Source organism: Synchiropus splendidus, chromosome 9, assembly GCF_027744825.2.
Source record: "Synchiropus splendidus isolate RoL2022-P1 chromosome 9, RoL_Sspl_1.0, whole genome shotgun sequence".
NCBI lineage: Eukaryota > Metazoa > Chordata > Actinopteri > Syngnathiformes > Callionymidae > Synchiropus > Synchiropus splendidus.
This window is the reverse complement of record NC_071342.1, coordinates 17590643-17613216: the sequence shown is the minus strand read 5'-3', so window position 1 is coordinate 17613216 and position 22574 is coordinate 17590643. Positions and strand designations below refer to the sequence as shown.

The following is a 22574-nucleotide window of genomic DNA, read 5'->3' as shown; positions in this document are numbered from 1 at the left end:
TGTTTAAATTGTGATCAAATACCAAAGTGGGTCGAGTTTCAGCACGCACGGTGATCGTGGGTGTACGCTGTGGGCGGGGCTTGACTCACTGACGTCATCCAGTGACAGCTAGCTGTCAGAAGTGAGTTCATTCCCCGGACTCGAGGGGACGGAACGCCGTCGGTAGATTTTCACACAGCCGCTTGAATTGACCGCCTAAAACCAGCGATACAACGGACAGTACTTTTCACCGAGCCCGGCCATGGACGAACAGGCGGGGCCCGGAGTGTTTTTCAACAATAATAACAACTCTGTTTTACCGGGCGCTGGGAAAGGACCGCTGCCGGATGGCGACGCCGGGGAGGCGGCCAGGGCGCAGTACAGTATCCCGGGGATCTTGCACTTCCTGCAGCACGAATGGGCCCGCTTCGAAGTAGAAAGAGCACAATGGGAGGTGGAGCGGGCCGAATTACAGGTAAAAAGTACCTCGGTTCGCAGCTACACCACCGCGTATCGATGGCCTTGTTTCTGACGGACGCTTTTTGTTGCAGTAATTCGTTTCGAGCTCCTATTTGATTGTCTCCACTACGCTAGCCTGTTAGCATTAGCCTATAAGCTAAAGGCGCCGCATCGCCCCTTGACCTAGGGGCTCGACAACCTCTTATCTCTCACTCAGGCCCATAGAAACACCTTTTAATCACAAATAGCTTGGCAGACGGAACCTATTGTACAGATAAATCTGATGTTTACGACACCGTTTAAGACAGCCGTGAAGCATAGCGGAGGCTAACGCCAAAAGCTGTTGTGTGTTAGCAGTACTTGGGTGATTTAAAATGTGTTGAGTCAACTTTCATTTTAAATTGTGAACCCCAAACCACGTTGACCAAAGCTTCTCGCAGTGCCCACTGTTGCGAGACAAACCAGCAAGTGAGACAAAAAGCTGTTTTGTGTATGGTTTTGCTCCCAAGCTATCTGTCCCGTCTATATCAGCTCAGACACTTCGAACTGATTCACATCAAGATGCAGTAAAAGAAAAGATTTAAACCATTTTCTGAATTTATAAAACATCTGGAAGTAATTTGTTAAATGTCTGGAAACAAGATGAATTTCTGACCGTGATTTATTATTACTTTATTTCTAACTCTGTCTTTCTAGTTTCACCATAGCATTTATATTTTGTTATGAACCATGTCTGCCTTTCCTCTTTGTTCCTCCTTCATACTTTAAAATAATGTCACATTAGGTGAGTACAAATTACTAGAAGACTGCCAATAGCAGTCTGGTTGATGGGTCTTTTTAAGACATCATGAGCTGCTCTGAATAAAATTGCTTTCATACCATGCTGTTTTCATTTGACCCAGATTATTGTCTTTATAGATGATGTTCTCTGCTTACTCCTTCGAGCAAATCATCTCAGATGATCATGGGTTACTAGGACTGCAGTCACTCTGCTTCCTGAAGAGGTTTTGACTTGGGCACATAGATGCGTGAAGCTTCCTGTCTTCTATTGCAGCTATGATGTTTTATGCGGCTTCTGTCTGACTAGTTGGTAGATTCGTCTGGTTCGCAGCTGTAATTTAGGCATTTTGTGTAACAAGGACTGTTTCACACTGCAGGATAAAGACTGAAGTCTTGTATATAGTATTTATTAACTAGATTTGTACAATTTCCCATAAGTAGAGTTTTAAGTAGATTTTCCTAATTAGAGGTCACATAAAACTTTTTCAGAACAAGATTGTTTTGGAAGCTATGTATACGTTTGGACAGTAGAAAAGTACAGGACAAAGGAGAGCGGTTTAAAACACAGGTTGCTGTGGTGACATGCTCACTTGCCCTCTTGTCTCAAATGAGAGTAAATTCCAGTTAGTGTTGTTAAAATGCTATTTCTTTAAAGTATAATGCCGTAGCTTAAATGTTAAATTTGCCATTTCTAATTTCATAGGCCCCCGGGCTGTTTCAATATTGTAGTAATAGATATTTCACGTCCAGACACGCAGTTACCATGATCAAATGTATGTGCAAAAAATGAAACTGACAAAGAGACATCTACCTGATTTAACAATGTAACTGAATTCAAAATAGTCAATCACGTGTGGCGTAAAAAGTTGTTCGCAATGACTGTTTCATTAATGAACAATGTTCTTAAACAAAAATGGTTATCATCTTCTTTCACTTTCTTCCAAAGAGCAATTTTGTGTCCATTAAATTGGTACTCAACATTTGCTCCATACTGGTACAGTGAAAATGTAAATTTTGCATTTTGTCTCATTGAATTCATGTAGAGCACATGCTTTAACGCAGTGCTTTTAACGCATTCTGTTTACTGCAGCTTATGTTGCTGTCAATAGCAGCTGAGTCCATGTTAACAATCTGACTGCCTGAGCAATATTCCCTGGAATTTTCTTCGGCTTTGTTTTGACATTGCATCCAAGACAGTTGAAGCTGTGTCTTATTCTGCTGTCTGGGAGGAAGACGAGAGCTAGAAGGAATGTGATCCAGCAAGCCTGCTGGGTCGGGATGCAGGCCACTCCTCAGCAGCACAACAACATGCTGCCTTATAGGCTATATGTTACTGATGATGAGATTGTTGGTCCGTCCTGATGATCTAACGGATTGCAAAGTGGCAACATTTCTGGTTGCTGTGCCATGTCATAAATGAACAGCTACATTCTGTTCAATGTAATGGTGCTGTTTTTTTCTTAGGGATTATTGTGTCTTACTGTGTTAAATGTACAATTCTATGATTATGGTTTTGCTCATCGGATTTATATAATTCTAATTCAAATTATTTAATGTAATTTCCCTCCTGGATGCATTTCAATGTATAGCTTGGCTGATGCTTTTCATGCTGTCAGACTTGTAGGATTACACTTGGGAGCTTGAAAACATTTACCAATGTCCAGAGTTTATGCTCAATCTATAAACAGATTTGGCTTCAATGCTGTTGTTGTTTTCATCTGTTGCCGCATATATTAGAGCACACTCACAACGGGTCTATTTGTACTCCCCTTAAGCATTACACTAAATTTCATGCATCAATGCATTGGATGAACATATTGTTACAGCATTTTATCCATCACTGTAATGTTGTCGTAATCTTATTTCAGCTGACTCCAAGGTGTACTTGTGTTTATGTTGGATTGGGTTCTATGGTTGGGTTGTACAGTAACATCTGTGCAGTTGTCCAAAACTGTGGTTCACATCTGATCATGTTATGATGTAATTGAAATTAAAAACAGCAGTGTGTTTATAGGCTGGTTGCTGAGCAGAGGTGGAGTTTGCAAGAAAAGTCTTTGCTACAAGATTTGAAATGAAACCCTCTGCCATCCTGTTTGAACTGATCGTGCCACATTGCTGCTGTTGAGTCGAGTTACTCTCTGTTGTGTTCAAGTGTGCTCGAGCCTGCCAGTTCTCGGGAAATCCCTGCTCTGTGGGGTATCTCCTTGCAACCAGCATAGAACTGCAGCGATAATTCGACACTAGTAGAAGGTTGAAGGTGACTTGTGTAAGCATCATACCCCCTTGTGATAATGACAGAAGACTACAATATTTCATCTTATATGGTGTATAGCGGTAGATCTGTTTTTACTTGGACTAATCTGGGCTGTGACAATTCTCTCTGTAATGGAGGAGTATTGAGGGCTGAGCTCTGCACAGAAATTCACATGCTTATACCACAGCATTCAGAAGTGGGTGTCACCATCATTCCTAAGTCCATACTCTGTCTGCCCCCAAACTGTAGTTATTTTTGAATCTCAGCCTGTACCTCAAATTGGAGGCCTATTACAAGAAGAAAACTTGCTTCCACAATGGAAATTTTTTTACATTTGGTTACGCCGTAGTTTGGAATTCCACAACTACTCACATTATATTTATTTTAGCTTCAACTCTGAGTCAAAGAAAGTAATTTGCTGCAGTGTGTTACCTGCATCTAGACATAACATGCTGTTTGTTGGTGGAGTGGTTACTAACTGCTTTTATTAGTTTATGACTCTCTATATTAATGGAGTGAAAGATAAAAACCATCAGTAGACCTGCCATAAAGCCATCTCAGTCTTGGTATGACTTTTTAAAAATGTTATTTCATTTTTCCGAGCTTGTTTCTGCAATAAGTATCAAGAATACACAGCTTTGATTATTTACTCATTCAATGCCAAAAAGAGACATTGTTTTTCATTTTTTTAATTATTATTATTGCATTGTTGTGATTTAGAATGACACATTTATTGTTCTTAGACATTAGACCAGTAAACAATGTACTATATTTCTGATGAATAATTGACTGTATTGAATATGCGAAATCGCAATTCCAATTATATATCCAACTTGGCTCTTTCTTAACTACATAATGTTGAAGAATCTTTTAAAACCAGACTTCACGTATGCTGCCTCCTGAATTATACCCTCTTCGATTGGTTTGTGGATAATCTCTTTATATCGCTTATGTGACTTCAGAAGCCTGTAATGTTGATAGAATGAGTTTAATCAATGGTATTGATCTTTTCTTCGTCCAGTGACGAGCTCCAGCTATTCCGTAGTACCATAACGCTTGTTATATTGTCCAGCCCTGGAACACTAGTTAATAACTTTTTTTACTCAGTTCATGAGTATAAAATGTTGCAGTCTGACCTTTGCTTTGTATTTTGTCAGATAAGGCAAAATGAAACTTGTACTGTGGAACCTAACCCTCAAAAGAATTAAAAAATAACCGTGGTCTCAAATGATAAAATCTAAAGGCACATGCTTTTCATGACCACATTACGTTGCTCCATAGACCTTCGCCCTCAGACCACACCTGTTTCAATGAGAAAGAAGTGAATGAGTCATAGCAACAATGACTTGCTGCAAAGAAAACTGACATGGCAAAACTTCCACAAGTTGGCACTGTACCGTCAAATTAAAGTCAGCCAGGTGACGGCAAATTGTGAAGTGAGGATGAGAGTCGTGTTGAGGTGAAACATCTCACTTGTGCCTCTGTGGAGTTTAACGACAGACACCAGAAGCTGTTTCAGCTGTTGGTTTTTGCAACCAAGTCTTTTTTTCTGATTTCTGTGGTTGAAGATACAGATCAGGTGGTCACAGATAACCAAGCAGACATTCTAAGATACTTCCGGCAAAATACTTGTGCATTTGAATTTCTCTTTCTTTCCTGTTGTTTTTTTTCCTCTCTTAAACTTTAAGCTTCCGTGGATGACGTACCCCTGTTCTTAAGCGGTGGATTAAAACAGTAGTGTGTTTATCTGTTGGATTATATTGTAGTCTGTATTTTGCTGTTATGCTTTGATGCAAAATGTGGCTGTATGTAGGTGACAGTACAAACATTTTTGCATCTGGTGTTGAAATGGAAGTGCTAGCCATCTGGTTGTAAACTTTTAATCTGAAAAGAGTGTTCTCTGCCGTCTCATGATGAAGCAAGTTATATACCTATAAAGACTTTACTCAATGAAAGCATTCAAATTAAATAGTGGAGGTGCAAACAGACATAAGGAGTACCTGATGTCATTTTGTCTGGCCAGGCAGCTGTAACTGCTGCAGCCTCTCTACAATGGCAAGATTCCCGGTTCCCCAGGCAACTGATGTTCCATTCTTCCCGGAATTACTCACCTCTGCTTCAGTTTCTTTCATAAGTTACAAATGATAGCTTATAGGTTGAATTGATGACTCCTCTTTGTCCAGCTGTGCGAATGTGTTGTCTTGTGTGTCATGTCCAAGGTGTCCTCTCACCAATTGTCAGTTTGGATGACCTCCAGTGACATTGACGTGTCAGTAGAAGCATTATTCTTTAAGCTCTGACCTGACCAAGGTAGTCTTTTTGTTTAAATAGACAACCCAAGGACAGCTTCGGGTTGGGGCATGTTGTGATTGCCACTGCACTATTTTTACTGTCGTTTCAGTTTTACTACCAAATAATTTGATTTGTTCCTTGTTTATTTCATTTTTTCTTTTCTTTCTTTTCAATTTCTTGCAGTGGTTATTTTCGGGAAAAAATATTAAGGACCTTGCAATGAGTGCAACATAGATAGAAATAATGATGCAATTCAGAGTGGTTGCTCAATACGAAGAAGTGGAATCGCCTCAGGAATTTGCACACCATCCAGGTGGCAGTAGTTGTTAGTGCCCGACACCTGTCAGCCTTTTGTTGGCTGTTTTCTTTTCTCCTAGGCTGCCAGTTTTGTGAAGGCATGCATGGAATGCATGTGTCTTGTTATCAGCTCGGTCACCAAGGTGCTCTTGTGTATCTGTGAGAATAAACCTGCAGGACATTGAAAGAATGGGTATTTGCATTGTAAATATCGGATTTACACCCCCGCCCCCTCCCCTCCTACAGTCCTGATGTGTGACCATTTTTTTGTGTGTCAGCCCCGAGGCTGTGCGAGCGTCCGCTGCGTCTCTTTTACAAATGGAGCGAGCTTAGTCTTGCTGTGCTGCATTCTCCCTCTGACTTCATTCTGTCATGATTAAATGCCCTCATTGTGTTGTTGCATGTCCCAACTGTTGAGAGAAAACAAGTCTGGAAGAAAACATGTCTGTGACTATTAAACATCAGGCAAAATATTTCTACACAAAATTACAGAGCAGTGTCTCAGAAAATAAATCTATTGCTGCTGTACTTGTTCCTCTCACTTGATCTTTTACGGTTTAAAAAGCTACTCTGTTGATTTGTAAATGCATCTATTTAAATATATTATTTCCACAGATCAGCCCCAGCTCTTCCTCGATATTCCTGTGTTGCTATGCTGTTAGGAAAGCCACCAACCAGTGTTGTCAGAGTTGTATGAAATCATAATGCTAAATATTCAGTGTGGTTTGCTTGATATGGATCAACCTAGTGGCCTGCGCGGTGGCATCGTGGTTCTCTTTGTACTGGCATTGAATTCCTCCAGCCACTCTGGTTTCCTCCCAGCTCACAGTGACTGTTGACAACGTATACACTTATTGTGACTCGTAAGTGCCTGGAGGTGAAAAATGTGTTGGTGGATGTTGGTCTACGTGTGACCTGTTCATGGTGTCCCACTTCATTAGCTTGCCAGTCATTATTTCGACAGTAATTTTTAATCAATCTGTCCATGAGAAAATGTTTGGAATATTAATATTAACTGCTTAATAATTATTGACTAATTTATAATATTATTTATCTTTTTTGTGAATAAGTTTTCACCTTGACTCTGGAGTGTTTCGCGTTTGCAGACTCCAGTCCACATCCTTTTTCTGTCTTATTAAAGCTGTGCCCTCGTTTCTACCCGTCCCTCACTCAGACACACTAAGTCCTTATCCTGCAGCCCAATAATGCAGCCAGTGTGAGGCCTGGAATTAAACGCTTCCTGTGTGTCTTTATTGCCCAAGTTGACTCACTGCATTCCTCCCAAGGTTAATGTTTGATGGAGGAGAGATGTGGAGCCAGAGATTCACAGAGCACCACTCTTCTCTATCGCTTGGCACTGAAGTGGGCCAAGGGTCCATGGTGGTGGGCGGTGGCGGCGCGGCCTGAAAGTAAATGCTCGCTGACGATTAAAACGAGTTCATGTTCGGGTTCATTGCAAGGCACTTTTATGAATGCTTACATGTTCCACTTCACCTACCCTTGAACCTATCAGACCAGCGCGGAATACTTGACAAATGATCAACTTCCCTACTTTTTACAGATATTTGTTTTATATGATTCATCTGTCTGTGACTCTCAGTGCTAAGTGGATAGGTTTACTTCTTAATATGAAGTGATGCAGGTTTTCTCATAGTTTCTGCTGAATAAAATCAAGCAAGTTCACAAACTGGAAGGTCGTTGTTAACAGGAAACAGGATCATGTCTCTGCATGTTGAATGTGGGCCTTTTCCTTTAGCGAGGAAGATCTGGGATCTTGCGTCTTAGTGAGTCAGGAGGTGTGAGTGGTCGTCCTCCAGGGTTGCTTGTAGAGTGATTAATTACAAAAATGTCAAGCATTTTGTAGATATTTATGAGCATTGATTGCATCTGTTGTTTGTCAAATTGCCGCTAGACTTATTCTTTGTCTGTAAATTTAGTTTTTTTTTGTGAATAGTGCATTTACAAATAAATACAGTGAATGTGTTTCAATTTCTCATTCTTTAATCTGCGGCATGTGATTTCAAGTTGTCAGTTTGGACACGTCTCTGTGTATGGCTACTTAACCCTAACGGAGAATTCATGCAATTGCTGGTCACACAGTTTTCATGTTTCTAGCCATCCAGATTGAGGGCTGGACTGGAGCCACTTTATGTTATTTTGGGAGCCTCACAGTCTGACCCTGTTTGAATGAATAAATTCTCCTACGCTATACTTTCCTATTGGCCTATTTTTCACAGCATCAGTATCATCTGTGAAGTCCATCTGCATATGACTTCTTTCCCTTTGACTTTCTTTGTTGATATAGTTATGTTTTGTAACAGGCTTGTACTATGAAGGGTTTGCCTCTCTGGTCTTATTTGTGAACGTACTAGTTGGTTTCCACCAAGAGAGCCACTCTCAATTCTGATCTATCATTGTTCAATATAAATGATGATGCTTATGACTGTTCAAATACACACATATCAAGGTTTGGCGTTACATACGTGGCAAGATATCAGGTGCCCACAAAGTGTGCTTTTGTGTCAATGGAGCATTTGGGTTGTTAATGAAAGCATGGCAGATTAAGAGCTGAAAGGTAATGTGGGAAGGTATTTTCTTATAAGATACTCAATGTTAAGCTGATGGCATTCAGTCCAACCTACTCACACAGACCTGTTGCTCAGGGTACGAGCTTCCGTCATCCAATTCAGTGTTTAAGTAGACCCGCAGCTTTTTCCTGCCACAAGAAGTCAGTTCTTGTTGTTTGACTGTCTTGTCAGGATGTAACCTGGTGTCTTTCCTTAGTTATTCATGCACATCCTGCTGGGAGAAGGTCATGTTGCAAGCCTAGAACCAGCTAGCTTTGGAGCGTCTTAATGAGAGTGGGTTGAACCCCTAGGAATTATTACAGCAAACTGATGATTATATTGTCAAACATCAACTTAGTTTTGTATTAGTGATTGCTGGTTTGTCATATCTAACAAATCATGGTTTATGAAGGTTTTACTGGCTTATGTTACTGCAGCTTTTTTGAGGATCACTCATACTAACCGCTCCCCTAAATTGGTTTAACTCAGGTTGGCTTAATAAGTTAAACCACTCAGCCTGCTAATGGACAGAGAGTGTTTCAATGTTGAGCTTGTTTTGTGGCACTGTCTGGATATTAGACTCTGCAGGTTGAATTCCTCTGCAGCAAAACCGTAGAATGGAAAATCTGTTTTTAACACGAGTCAGATTGAAGTGCTGTCATGACTCATTGTTGCAGCAGCGGCGTTACTGTGTGAAACTGTGATCCTGCCCACTCAAACTCACACCGTTCTCTCGGTGGATGGAGACACATAGAGCCAAATTAATTTGTAATTCACTCTGAGATGTTTTTTGGGGATTTCATGCTATGATTAATATTTTCTTGTTTATTCCTGTCTTGTTGTCCGTGTACAATTCAATATAAAATACAGCATGGCCCCATTCAACTTGATGTACTGAAGAATTGAACCCTAAAATGTAATTTGCTCTGTTGAAGTTGTGCGACTGCGATCAGCTAATGTGAAGAAAATTACCACAGATATTGGTTTGGAAATACACATGCCGCTCATGTACCTGTAATTGTTTCATCTGATATACTATTTACACTATTAAATGCAAGTGACACGCCATGTGGTATGTCAAAAATGTGTGTGGCATTTAACCCAAAATTGAGTTAAATGACTGGAACAATCCTTGGGGACTCTTTCCGAGGATTGCTGTAACAGTTTTATTGAACTGCCTATTTATTCTTTATCTACTGCACTAATCGTGTGTTATACTACAGTATTTCAACCATTTAAATGTGTCAACAGATGTTAAAGTTGGGGGCAAAGTTATGATTCTTCATGATTTGTTCGTCTTCTATTTGGTGTTTAGTATTCTGTAAGGAACTTTCACCGGCTACAAATCTGCACTAAACATACATTTGCAGTGCATTTCACGTGTCTGCCAGTATGTGCTCTGAGGCCTGAGTGAGTGGGCGCACGCATGTGGCCACCCCCGTTGATTTAGCGCTTTATAATGCTGACTCAGACTGTGTGTGTCAACAGCTGCTGCCTGTCACTGAAAGGCGACAGCGATGTGAAGTGGGAAAGTGTTTTAAAGGAGGGAGGGGGAGCAGTGATGTGTAGGAGGGTGAGTAGGTTAGATTAAAATAGAATGGTACATATTTGTTACCGTCATATTGCACACGGATTTGACGTTGTATCTATTCAGTTTCAACAAAAGATTCGCCTAGATATAGCCACGTGGAGGTGGTCTTTCAAGTCTGACATGAGAATGCCTGGAAACCAGAAAGCTATTTTGGTCAACTCAAACTGACCGTCGGTGCTGACAATTTCATTTTATTTGTCTGTTTCAGGCCCAGATTGCCTTTCTGCAGGGGGAGAGGAAAGGCCAGGAGAATTTGAAGAAAGATCTTGTGAGGAGGATCAAAATGCTGGAGTATGCATTGAAGCAAGAGAGGTAAGAGACTTACAGCCCACCCACCACACATAAAAATACCTCTGCTGGTCTCCAGCAACTGCCTGGAATCATTGCTTTGTTTCATCCTGAAAATAGACCACAGACAAAAAACATTGTAGCTGTGTCAGAGACTCCTGCAGCACATCATTTTAGCCCCATTTATGGAATTAAGGTCCTGATTAATAAATCATTATTGTACAGTTCTGTCAGCACGACCAATTTAAAAAATGTGGTGTTCTGTTTAACAATCAGAGAAAAGGAAAAAAAACAAATAATATTAACTAAAACCAATATGTATTATAACTGAAGCCTGATTCAAATCATAACAGCAGGTATCTAAACTGATCTCTGAGCACATTAACATCTGTGCCACTTTATGGATATGGTGATAGTGATGGTTGATGGTAACCAGAATGCTTTTGAGTACGCATCCAGCACTGAAGTGCGTTTCTGTCACTGTCATGTGATGAACACAATCTGTGAGTGTGAGAATGACTCTCCAGTGGCTGTTTGTCAAGAGTATTTGCTTACTTTGCCTTCATGAGATCCTCACAGCGCTGCTGGAGTAGCACATCTTAGAAACTACCTCTTTAAGTGGTTGCTGGGCAACGGGTCACGTCTCTCCAGCGTATTTGAAAGCAATACCCAAAACGGATCTGTGAGTGTAGCATGTGCTCAGTTTGAACTGAATTAGATTTCCAGAGTGGTGCTTCCTGTGTGGGAATTTCACTGTGTAAAAGATCTCCTTGACTTGACCTGACCTGATCTCTCCAGTGTTTGGATGTGTGCCACAGTGAATGGCTGCATCCACTGCCTGATGCAGCTCTCATATCCCATAAGTGTACCTATGAGGAAGATGATAATGTTGGCTGGTCTTTTATATTATAGGTAGTAACATGTTTTTCTTGCACTGCTCTATTCTCCAGGGCAAAGTACCACAAGTTAAAATATGGGACAGAATTAAACCAAGGTGACATGAAACCTCCGAGCTACGACTCTGGTAAGTCTACTCACTAGCATGTACACAACACCTCAACTTACCTTTAAATCACTCACAATTGTTGCAATCGCATACCTAGTGAGACAGCAGTGTTTCATCAGCAGTATCTGCATTCCTGTTCTGTCACGTTTGCCTGGTTAGTGTCTTTTTTTTTTTTAACACGTTAGGGGTTAGGGTTAAACTCACCGTCTATAATTACCTACGGCTTTGATTTGTCTGTGTACAAAATAACTTAAACTAAAAGTTATTGTTGGATTTGAATTACATTTCCAGGAAATGTGATCTTGGGCAAGGAACAAATGATTTCATTTTGTGAGTGATCCAAATCACACTTTGGATCCAGGAATTTGTTAAGGGTTATTGAACTTTTTTGGCATTTGTTCCAGGTTGGCATTGGATTCATAAAGATTCTTTGTCATTGATAGATTGTGTTTGGGGTGGACTGAAGCCACTTGGCAGAGGTTTGCGCTCTCCGAGTGCTTTCCTAGTTTTACACAACTCATGTTTTTAAATTAAGGTGCACCCAAATTTTCCTCCGAATCAGCTTTAATGCTATTAAATCTACGTTTTACCACTTCTGAATGATTTTAAGCAATAACACGATGTAAAGAAATGGATCGTCTCGATTTGGTCGGTTGTTGCTCCAGTCACGAGTAACCTTAACGTTACCAGCCATGCTCAGACAATAGTATAAATAAATTATCCTTTAGTCATGTTAATTAATGTAAAATTATTATCCAATATATACTTTGTCTAATGTGATTAAAATATTTTCACAATTCTCTCACCTGAAATGGTTCTTTTTCATTGCTGGATTGAAGATTTCACATTGCATTTGGTCACATATGCGACCAAAATAGTGGCGCTCTGGAGCCCGGCATGTGACCCTGTGACTTGATTTCATTATGTACATTATTTATGGGTCGGCCCGTAACACACTGCAGTGGTCGGTGCTGTAGGAGATTACGGCTTTTTTCTTTTCACATTAAATGTCCGGTAGAGTGCAGCTCTTTAAGACTCCATCCGTCCATGTATTGTGTCCTGCTTATCCGAGATCAGGTTGCGAAGGCAACAGCCATAATAAAGAGGCTTCAGCTTCTCGATCCTTAGAAAGCTTCTCTTAGGGGCATAGCAAATGTTCCCAGGCCAATCGAGATTAAATCTCTGCTGGGTGGTCAAGTACTGATCCTTTTGCTTCTTTCAATTAGGATATATCCAATAATCCCAAAAAGGCAGGTTGGACGCCTGAATCTCCCCAACTTAAATCTTAGATCCTGATGCAAACATTAGCAATTGTCACTAGTGTCTTGATGAACATCCCCCCTCTGGTTCAGATACGATGGCAAGTACACTCAGAAGTGTACTGAAAAGTGCCATGAGAGACTACACTGATGTGAAGTGGCTGCTGTGCTTGTCATTTCAATGGTTTTTAATTGGGCCTCTCAGGTTCAAGTCCTCGGCTGCTGCTAAGTCAGTTTGTGATATTTCCCCTCCTCTTCTCTATTCATGAGTGCATCCAACCCTTGAAGTGTTAATTAATGAGTGTTTGAGAGAGACGTGTGAGGTGTGCGAAGAGCCAGAAGTGGGTGGTGTGGCTCATATGGTGAAGCACCTGCCACTGTTCACCTTCCTGAATTAGGCATGACCCACTTCTGGAGGCATCCCGTATCTCTTTGACAGGGACCAGTCAACACACTGGCACTTACACACACCCCTGTACCGTTCTCAATCTCATTAACACGCCACTGCTGTATACAAAATTTCCCATTTGACTCTAAACAAGGAATCGATGTCAAATCTGTGGAAAGCATGGCATTCTTGCTTACATTGCATCACTTGAGATGGCTATAAAGGGAGTGTTGTTCTGGATGGTGCGGGCACAAACATACTCTGACGCAGTTGCCATGGAAGTTGTTACATTTTCAATGAAACACAGACGAACAACTAGTCTGAACATATGCATTGCATGCTATTGCCCTTTCAAGTCAGTTGAAAGAAAGCTTGATTTTAAAGAAAATGTTCATACAGGTTCTGTCATTAAAGTGTGCCTGATAAATAAAGATGTTAATCATTTGCATTGCTAGTGACTAATTTATAGTCCGTAAAGAAGTTGGCAACAGTCATGTGATCCGATATAAAGGTTAGTGGGTTGCCAAGTGTGTAGTTGCTGGAATGTCCTGGTCATGTTTACAGAGTAGAATTAATGTTCTGTGTGCCCTGATTTGTGTTCTTCTCTTCTCCAGATGAGACGAACGAGAACGAAACTTCAGGGTCGCTCAATAATCAGCTGTCCTGGAAACAAGGCCGACAGCTCCTCAGACAGTGAGTGTTTGAGACCGTGTTCAGAAGCCTCTGGCTGCATGTGTCTGCGTATTTAGTGTATCTTTTATTCATTTGACTTAACCTGGAACTCGTGCTTTTTTCCTTTCTTACATTTCTTTGATTAGACAATGGTGTACTGCTGTAAAAATGTACATTTCCTTTGCTACATTTACTCTCACCGCCACGGTGTTGCATTACACTGTTTCACGATTAAATTTTTCACACTTCAGCTGACATCCCATCTTGTTCTCGCATCACTGATCCTTCTTTAGAAATCTCCCAAAATTCAAAGCTGACACCAAAAATGACAAGCCAAGGCCGGAAAGCCCTTTTTCTAGATATTTTTTGGACAGACTTCACTGTGACCCTAGTCTCACTAAATGCTGTGTTAAACATGAATTTTAGTGAGATTCAGCGCTGCACTATGAACATCAATGAAGCTTTCTCGTAGATGTTGGTGAGGTTGTATCCATAGATGGCCTGAGAAAGTGGCAGATTACTCCCAAAAAGCTTTCTGAAGAATGCAAGTCATCATTTTAATGAGAATTTCTCCTTGTTTGCTTGTTGGTCAATGTTGGAGTTTTAACCTTGTCTTGCATGTGTATTGTGGAGAGCAGCTCCCTCACATGGGCATCCTTGGTTATTACCAATTTAATTTTGTACATTTTGTTTTCCCATATGCTTCAAATAAGGTATTCTCACATGTCAGTCAATGTAAGCAACTTAGAGGATTCTGAGCCTTCACCACAGTCGCCATCATGCAGCCTCACACATCATCTGCTCCTACATGCCGACCGAGGACACAGCCAATTTATTCACCAGTCTGTGTCATGGGACAAATCAATAATGCGCTAAGATGCACTGCTGTTCCAGTCTAGTCATTCCAATGTCTTTAGCCTCCCTATATGGATTTGAGTAGATCACCGCGTTGCAGATTCTGATCTCTGATCTTTTCCATTTCTTTCATCATGGCTATATGTATCATTTGCCGATTCACATCTGATGATGTCGATGCTGTTTACATGGTCAATTTGTGTCTTAGGTATCTGCAAGAAGTGGGCTACACAGACACCATCTTGGATGTCAAGTCTCAGAGGGTGCGAGCACTGCTTGGACTAGCAGGGGATGGGAGTGGAAGAGGAGGTGACAGAACGAGTACTGAGCCTCTGGTTAATGGGACCGACACTTCATCGAAGGGCATCGGCACCAGAGGGTGAGTGGCGTACACGCATGATGGTGTGAAGATGGTCGACCTTTCATGCATTGAATCTAGCCACAGGACGCCAAGTGTGTGGGAACTTGACACCTAGTCTAGAAAGTGAAGCTGCAATCACTTAATTGTATGAATCCTGGCTCAGTTCGGTTTAAAAAAAAAGTCATATTGCGCTGGAGTGCAAATTAAGGTTGATGATAGAAGTGACCTTTTCCACCTCCTCTAAGCTGAAATCTGTTTGCAATAGAAGTGATAGATATTGGCATTTGTAAATGTCAAGTTGATTGCTGATCACCTTTTGTCATTTTGCCCATTGAAAAGTAGTCACAGTTGAATCAAAACTGCAAACATATTGTGTGTCTGTTGGACTGCCTTTGTTGAGATGTTCTACATATCTGATGGTTCTTCATCGCCCAGAGTATGTTGGATAGACATTGGTCGAACAAGGTGAGGACTGTGTCATGAAAGTGGCCTCATGCGAATGCTCAGGACTGACACTCCAACATGCCACATTTCAGGCTGATGCTAATGGTTTGAGGCTAGGTAGTGGGGATTTCTGTTTTTTTTTTATTCCAGGCCATTGTATTTGCAAAGTTATGTAATGTAAAATATTTTAAAATGCACAGTAAGACTGCGATGAGTCTTTGATGATATTGTGATGAAGCCAATGCTCTCTGCAGAAAAGCTGAGCTGTCAGACACAAGCGCAGTGCTGGAGGCCTTCAAATTTATTGAAAATGCAGCCGCCGAGTTCAGTGATGAAGATGAGGAAGACGACAGTGAGGGGAAGGACAGGACCATCGTGGAGTCCAGAACAGTACGTCAAAAGCAGTGTATTAACTAACTTCTGTTTGTACCATGTGAAGGCCCACTTATTCTCTGTATTGGTCCCAGATTATGAGGAAGAAGCCGTCATCATCAACGCCACCCGCCAGCATGGACACAAGTGAGGACCCTGACACAGAGGAGGCTCTGAAGGGCTTTGATTTCCTGTCCAGCCCTGATGAGATGGACATCTCACCGGAGTCCAGAGGCACCGGGGACGGTACTGACTGGGGTAAGTTTGAGAAAGCCACTTCTGGAAGAAAAATGGAGACCAAGAGAAAAGGAGAGCTTCATGGAAATGTTGTCATGTCATGTCATGTTGTGATCATTAATCATGTTTGAAGTTTCCGTGTTAACCCCATAGTGTCTGCCCCACTGTGTGTCCTCATGTCTCTCACACTCCCTTGTCATTTGACCCGATTTCTCTGAAGGAAGAATGAGATTACTCAATTTACTTTAAGAGTACTTGACCTTCGGTACAGTTAATGATTACGGTGCCCAGCGGATAATTTTTATGATGAAAGTGCCTTCTCTTAAATACGCCAGACAGTTTCATCATATAGTGAAAGTAGTAGACTAGTTGCTACCTGCAAACTGACTAATAGCAACTGGGATTGTTGCAGAAGCATTACTTTGGCCTCTTTCACACACTTGTTGTTCAACTGAGAGAAAATTGCGAGAGAGTTTGAAACTGACGGGCTCAGTACTGCAGCCGCCCCACCAGGTCACCAGGGCCATGTGTCTGGTTAGTTCCTCAACAGCATTGGTTTGGTTTTGTCCCCCTGTGTAGAGAAGGACGATCAAGATCCCATATCTGAGGCCTGGGACGTGGACCCGGGCATGATAATCAAACTCAAGGAGCAGTACAAAAAGGAACGCAAGGGGAAAAAAGGGGTGAAGAGTAAGTCCCGTCAGGCGCTGCTGCCTACTTGCTCCTTCTCCTGTCTCTTTAGAGCCTGACTTTCTTCAGTTCAGCCAAATACGCCTGAAAGTCTTTAGTCCTCTACTTGCTTGTCTGTCATTCCATCTTGTTTTCTTAGTCTTCTCTGGTTCTCCCATGAAAGCATCTTTTGCATTTGTTTTCGCACTTGAATGTTGTGAACGTCATCTCGTCTACACATTTGAGTCACAGCATTTCATATGTTCTGTGTGTCTGCTCCATCTGGATGGAACTTTGTCTCCATGTTCTTCCCTAACTAGCCCATGGTTTGCTCCATGTCATCAAGAAACGGTTCACTAGTTATGTTATGGTCGCAGGATGCAAAATGGGTTCAAACTCTCTCTGGTGTCGATTTAACTGAATTCTGTTATACATTACTTGGGTCATCTCTCTAAAGTGATATTCATTGTGGTGATGGCGTGGGATTAGTAATACTGTCAATGAATGCATACAAATTTGTCTTTTCAAAATCCAGATTTGTTTGTTCTTTATCCCTAAAGTGTATTACACAGGCAAATAAATCTGAAATATTCTCGATGCCAGACCTGACTCACACTAACTTTAATGTCTAACCAAGTCTCCTTTTACATTTGCAATGACTGTTTGAGTGGACAACAAATGTATGTTGCTGCACATCTTCTTATCTATAGAAAACACCACGAAATTTCCTGTTTGCGGTAATGAGCATCCACAGCAGGAAACGTCATTTATGGACACCACACAACTGTATTGTGTGTTGAAACCTAGATCAATGAGGAGCGAGACCAAGACTGAGACCAAACTGAATACAACACAGATGAATAGCTTGTTTTGATAAAAGCATTTCGGTTCTTGAATTATTTAGGGACAATTGCATCGTTTCTTTTGCAGTAAGAAATAGGTATGTGTGTTTATTTGTTTAATAGATTTATGCCTCTGTATTCATTTTGGTCTCTGTCTTGGACTTGGTCTCTGTATGACATGGTCGCTGTTTTGACCTCGGATTTAACCTCGACACTTCTTGACACACTGTCACAGTTCTTTCACTCTGTTTAGATGCAATGACACCGACATCACCATATCCAAACAATTGTGTCTGAATTCACACATTATTATCAGTAGTATTCCATTTCTTTTGATCAAATCTGTGAGGCAAGTAACTAGTTAATTTTAAAATAGCCTTCAGATTTTTCCCTTCCTTCATTCCCACCGTCCGTCAAACTCGCACTTGACGTTCACACCGCCGCTCGTCTCAACGCCAATTTGTTCTTCACACTTAATAGGAGCTGTGTCACCGCTGTGAATCCATCTCGCGAAAGAAAAACAGATCTGAAGATGCTAATTCCCAGCTCACCTGTTTATCAGCCATCAGTTGGACTCTCACATGAAACTCAAAGCTTAAGGGTTCAGAAAAGTGCCACAACCTTGGTTTCTTTCCTTCAGTTTGATTAAAGAGGAGCCTTCTGCTGCACTTTCATTTTGACTCTTGCTTTCCTTTATTTCAGTGCTACTTTCATTTCATTTCCAGGCTCTTCACACCTTCAGTCTCTGCTTGTTAATTCCTGGAGTTACATTGTGTTGATTCATATAATCCGCTGGTGGTAATTATGCTCCGCAAACTGCTCACAGGGCCCAACAGATCCAAGCTGCAGGACATGCTGGCGAACCTCCGAGACGCCGAGGACGTGCCCCACATGCAGCCCCCATCCACGCAGCAGTCACGACCCAACGTGGTGCGCTTCAACGAGCACGACGGGAGCCGCACTGATGAAGGTACACGAGGTTTACCGTGCCCTTAAAATACAACTCTATCCTGCGCATTAGCGTCTTCTACGCCGGTGCATCTCTGATGGTCTGTTTCTATTTTTATTCAGTGGAGGCGCTGACTTTCCCTCCCACATCAGGGAAGTCCTTTATTATGGGCTCAGACGAGTCCTGGAAGAGCGAGCTGGGCCTGGGAGAACTGGCTGGGCTCACCGTTGCCAATGAGGCCGACAGTCTTACGTACGATGTGAGTAGGAAGGGAATATATTCCGAAAACCTGGAGGCTGGTTTTGCATCACTCAACATCACTGCAGCATGTCGTCATTTCTGAGTCAAATACAGACTTGCAGTACCTTTCTCAACTTAGTCCCTCGTCATTTTACATTGTGAGTCTGGACTGACCGTCCTTGTGACACTGTCGTGTCGCCCTTACACATGAAGGAGAAATTCCTCCCTGCTCTCCTCCTGCAGGTTTCTAGTTTATAATTATAGAACAAATATATGTTGCTGCACACCACGAAATTTCAGCTTCAGTTCACATATAGCTGCTTGACTTTAATAAACCTGTTCTTCGTATCGATAGTTAAGTTCTGATCGGATGTCCTCTCCACAGATCGGCAACAACAAGGACGCCATGAGGAAAACCTGGAATCCCAAATTCACTTTGCGCAGCCATTTCGATGGGATCCGTGCCCTCACCTTTCACCCGGTAGAGCCGGTCCTAGTCACTGCCTCTGAAGATCACACACTGAAGATGTGGAACCTTCAAAAGACTACCCCTGCTAAAAAGTAAGCGCAAACCTCCTGACTTTCTCCTGACACACACAGAGTAAAATGGCTTTAAATGAAGTCCGGAATGACGCCACATTCTTTTGAAAATGAGCTTTCTTTGTTTACCCCTTCTCATTGTTGATACCGCCTTTCCCACTCTCATGTTCGCAGGAGCACGTCTTTTGATGTTGAGCCCATCTACACGTTCAGGGCTCACAGGTAAATCTTGAATAATAGCAGTCTAATCTGAATTTAATTTAATATGGAAAAACAAGTTGTTCTGAGTGACGTTTTCCCACAGGGGGGCGGTATTGAGCGTCGTTATGAGCAGCACAGGGGAGCAGTGTTTCAGTGGAGGCGTTGATGGCACTATCCAGTGTTGGAACACCCCAAATCCAAACATCGACCCCTACGACTCTTATGGTAACCTTGTCGTGTGGCTTTGGCAGTGCCATCAAAATCCAACGGGGATTGACTTGACGTTATTCCTCAGAACCGTCTGTGCTGCGTGGCGAGTTGTCCGGACACACAGACTCGGTCTGGGGTTTAGTGTACAGCAGTGCTCACCAGCGCCTCCTGTCCTGCTCTGCTGATGGAACCGTGAGGTTGTGGGACGCCAACAGCACTTCTCCTGCCCTCGCCGTCTTCAACGAGAACAAAAGTAATCATCTCACTCATTTTTCTTTTTCTTACTCTCTTTACCTTGGGTTAGACAAAGTGTTTTGGTGTCTGCTTCAGAGCTGGGAGTTCCCTCGTCTGTGGACCTGGTGTGCAGTGAGCCAGCTCACCTGGTCACATCCTTCACGAGCGGCGAGATCGGACTCTTCAACATGGAGACCCGTCAACTGGTCCTCAACCTGGAGTCCAATGTAGATGCAGGTATGCTGGCTTAGCTCTTCAGAAGAAAGAGAAGTTTATCTCTTCTTCCGAACCTCCTCAAGGCTTCAACCAAGTACATTGCGTTCTGAGGAGCATTTAAGGACGTCATTTTACAACTTCTGTATCAGCTGGATAGTGAGTCACATGGTGTTAGTTTATGTGTTGCTCTCCTTGTCCGAGCTAATATCTAGAGAGATTAGGATCATTTGAAAGTGACGATAAGCAAACGGGGTTCACCTTGTCAGGGAGGTTCCTGTTTTTGAAGATGCAATGCTAATCTCCGGACTGTTAGGAATCAGGGTAGCCAATAGAGAAGTCCACGTGAATCTTCTGCCACCCTGTAATAGTGAGTCAGTTAAGGAGAGGCTGTGAGCTGTGAAATTAAAGACATTAAAGACGCCGACAAACAAGTGACTCAGGAGCTTTTCCACAGTCTGGTGTCAAACAAACGTCAATGCTAAAATGCCCCCTTTTGTACTGACTGTGGTTTGAAACATAGTTATTTTATATTTATATATTTTATAGTTTGGGTTTCATTGTTTATTTGGTTGGCATGTTCCTCCGTCATCTTTATTGTGATGTACCCTCCAGGTACTCCGTGCCAGATTAACAAGGTCCTCAGCCACCCGACACTGCCCATCACCATCACGGCTCAAGAGGACCGCCTCATCAAATTCTACGACAACAACAGTGGGAAGCTCATCCACTCCATGGTCGCCCACCTGGATGCCGTCACCAGCTTAGCGGTGGACCCCAACGGACTCTATCTCATGTCGGGCAGTAAGTGTCTTGGCCTGTCGAGCACAGCCTTTGACGTGACGTTTATCACCAGAGTAATCCTTCCCTCCGCATCTGCAGGTCACGACTGCTCCATCCGTCTGTGGAACATGGAGAGTAAAACGTGTATCCAGGAATTCACAGCTCACAGGAAGAAGTTTGAGGAGTCGATCCACGACGTGGCGTTTCACCCCTCGAAATGCTACATCGCCAGCGCCGGAGCAGACGCGCTCGCCAAGGTGTTCGTATGACGCAGCGCTTTGTCTCCCTGCGGTCCCTCCCTCTCTGACGCCGCCTCCCTGGATCAGGGACCAATAGTGACAATGGAGGGGGAAGGCCTTCAGGCAGGGGTCTGATCCCTCCTCACTCAGCCCGATCACTTCGCTGTTGGCAATGCAGACACTGTAGCCTGACAAGGCTCTTCAGGGAGGCTAGTCAGAAGGAGACTCCCGCCCCTCATCGACCATCCAGGCAGGCCTGGGTGTGACGCTCGCAGTGCACCCACACACCGACTCCTCAGACCCGGAGGCTCAGGACAAGTGTCAGTGTGTCGTGATATGGTGAGGTTTTAAAGCCGGTCTTCTGCCCCTGTGACCTCACACTTCACCTCAGACCCCGCTCTGGATCCCACACCTCCCTCTCACACAAATGGGGTCCAGACCTATTTCGTTGTTTTTTTTTTTTGTTTAGTGGGACACTGGAGGCTCACTTCTTCTTCTGTTCCCACGTGGACTCTAGTTGCTGGCCTGCCTTTGCTTTTCCTTTTTAAACACTCGTCGACAAATGTGCCTTTGCTGTAAAAAGGCCTTGAAAAGTTATTTTAACAAGCTAATGTTGGGGAGTGGGGGGGGGACGGCAGAAGAAATCGATCTGGTTGTCACATTTTAACATTGGATGTAAAATTAAAAATGCTTATAATAATAATAATAAACAAAATATATGAAATATATATAAATATATAAATATATTCAGTCTTAAATTTACTGTGCAGAGTGAGTTTGAGTGCTCAGTTTTTGATACATGTGGTCGGGGAATCAATCTTGTGCGTTTGAGGCGAAACCAGTAGATGAACAGACCAGTAAATATTTGTCTGTTAGATTCAAGTACCTGTACACTTGAGCAGTAAGATTACAACATCTGTTTCCAAAGTAAACCATTTTGGTTAGCATTAAAACCTGGTTAGAGATGTCTGGTTTTTAGGAACCTCTTGATTTTGGCCAGTTTGCTGTTGTTTGAATTGAATGGCTTGTGTTGTACGTAGTTTTCCCAACTGTGTGGACATGCTAGACTCCACTGTGATGTATATCATGTCCAGGTATTTACAGTAGTCCGCTCTCTAGCTGGAAATTAGCACAGTTCTAATCGAGACGTTCACCATCCGACACTGGAGGACGAGGAAGAACCTGCGACTTTCAAGTAAGCGAGGAGGGAATAATGTTTGGATCCAGGTGTTGGAGCGCAGCATCGGATGAGCCATTTTCTCAGTCACTGGTTTGTATATCGAAGTATGTTCAAAATAAAATCTGCTGTAAACTCAAGTCACCGGCTGCCCTGCTGTTTCTGTCTTTTTTTCA

The 22574-nt window shown here is 42.4% G+C and overlaps 1 protein-coding gene across 2 annotated transcripts; it reads left to right on the top strand.

Annotated features, from left to right (window-relative positions):
• The first annotated feature begins 115 nt into the window (after positions 1-115).
• On the top strand, positions 116-22538 carry strn (striatin, calmodulin binding protein). Of its 2 annotated transcripts, XM_053874649.1 has the most exons (17): positions 116-454; positions 10428-10531; positions 11458-11531; positions 13775-13853; positions 14896-15066; positions 15747-15882; positions 15960-16122; positions 16681-16791; positions 18439-18582; positions 18684-18820; positions 19187-19362; positions 19516-19563; positions 19646-19767; positions 19838-20005; positions 20083-20223; positions 20815-21003; positions 21082-22538. In XM_053874649.1, exons 1-17 carry the CDS (start codon positions 242-244, stop codon positions 21249-21251), a joined length of 2346 nt encoding a protein of 781 aa, XP_053730624.1. In that variant the 5' UTR covers positions 116-241; the 3' UTR covers positions 21252-22538. The 2 variants fall into 2 exon arrangements, with proteins under 2 accessions (XP_053730624.1, XP_053730625.1); XM_053874650.1 differs by lacking the exon at positions 16681-16791.
• The last annotated feature ends 36 nt before the right edge of the window (positions 22539-22574 follow it).

Excerpts from the sequence above, each read along its gene's own strand:
- strn (XM_053874649.1), top strand. The coding sequence starts at position 242 with ATGGACGAACAGGCGGGGCCCGGAGTGTTTTTCAACAATAATAACAAC. Across the intron at positions 13,854-14,895 it reads GGCCGACAGCTCCTCAGACA|GTATCTGCAAGAAGTGGGCT; the intron begins GTGAGTGTTTGA and ends TTTGTGTCTTAG. Across the intron at positions 15,883-15,959 it reads CCATCGTGGAGTCCAGAACA|ATTATGAGGAAGAAGCCGTC; the intron begins GTACGTCAAAAG and ends TATTGGTCCCAG.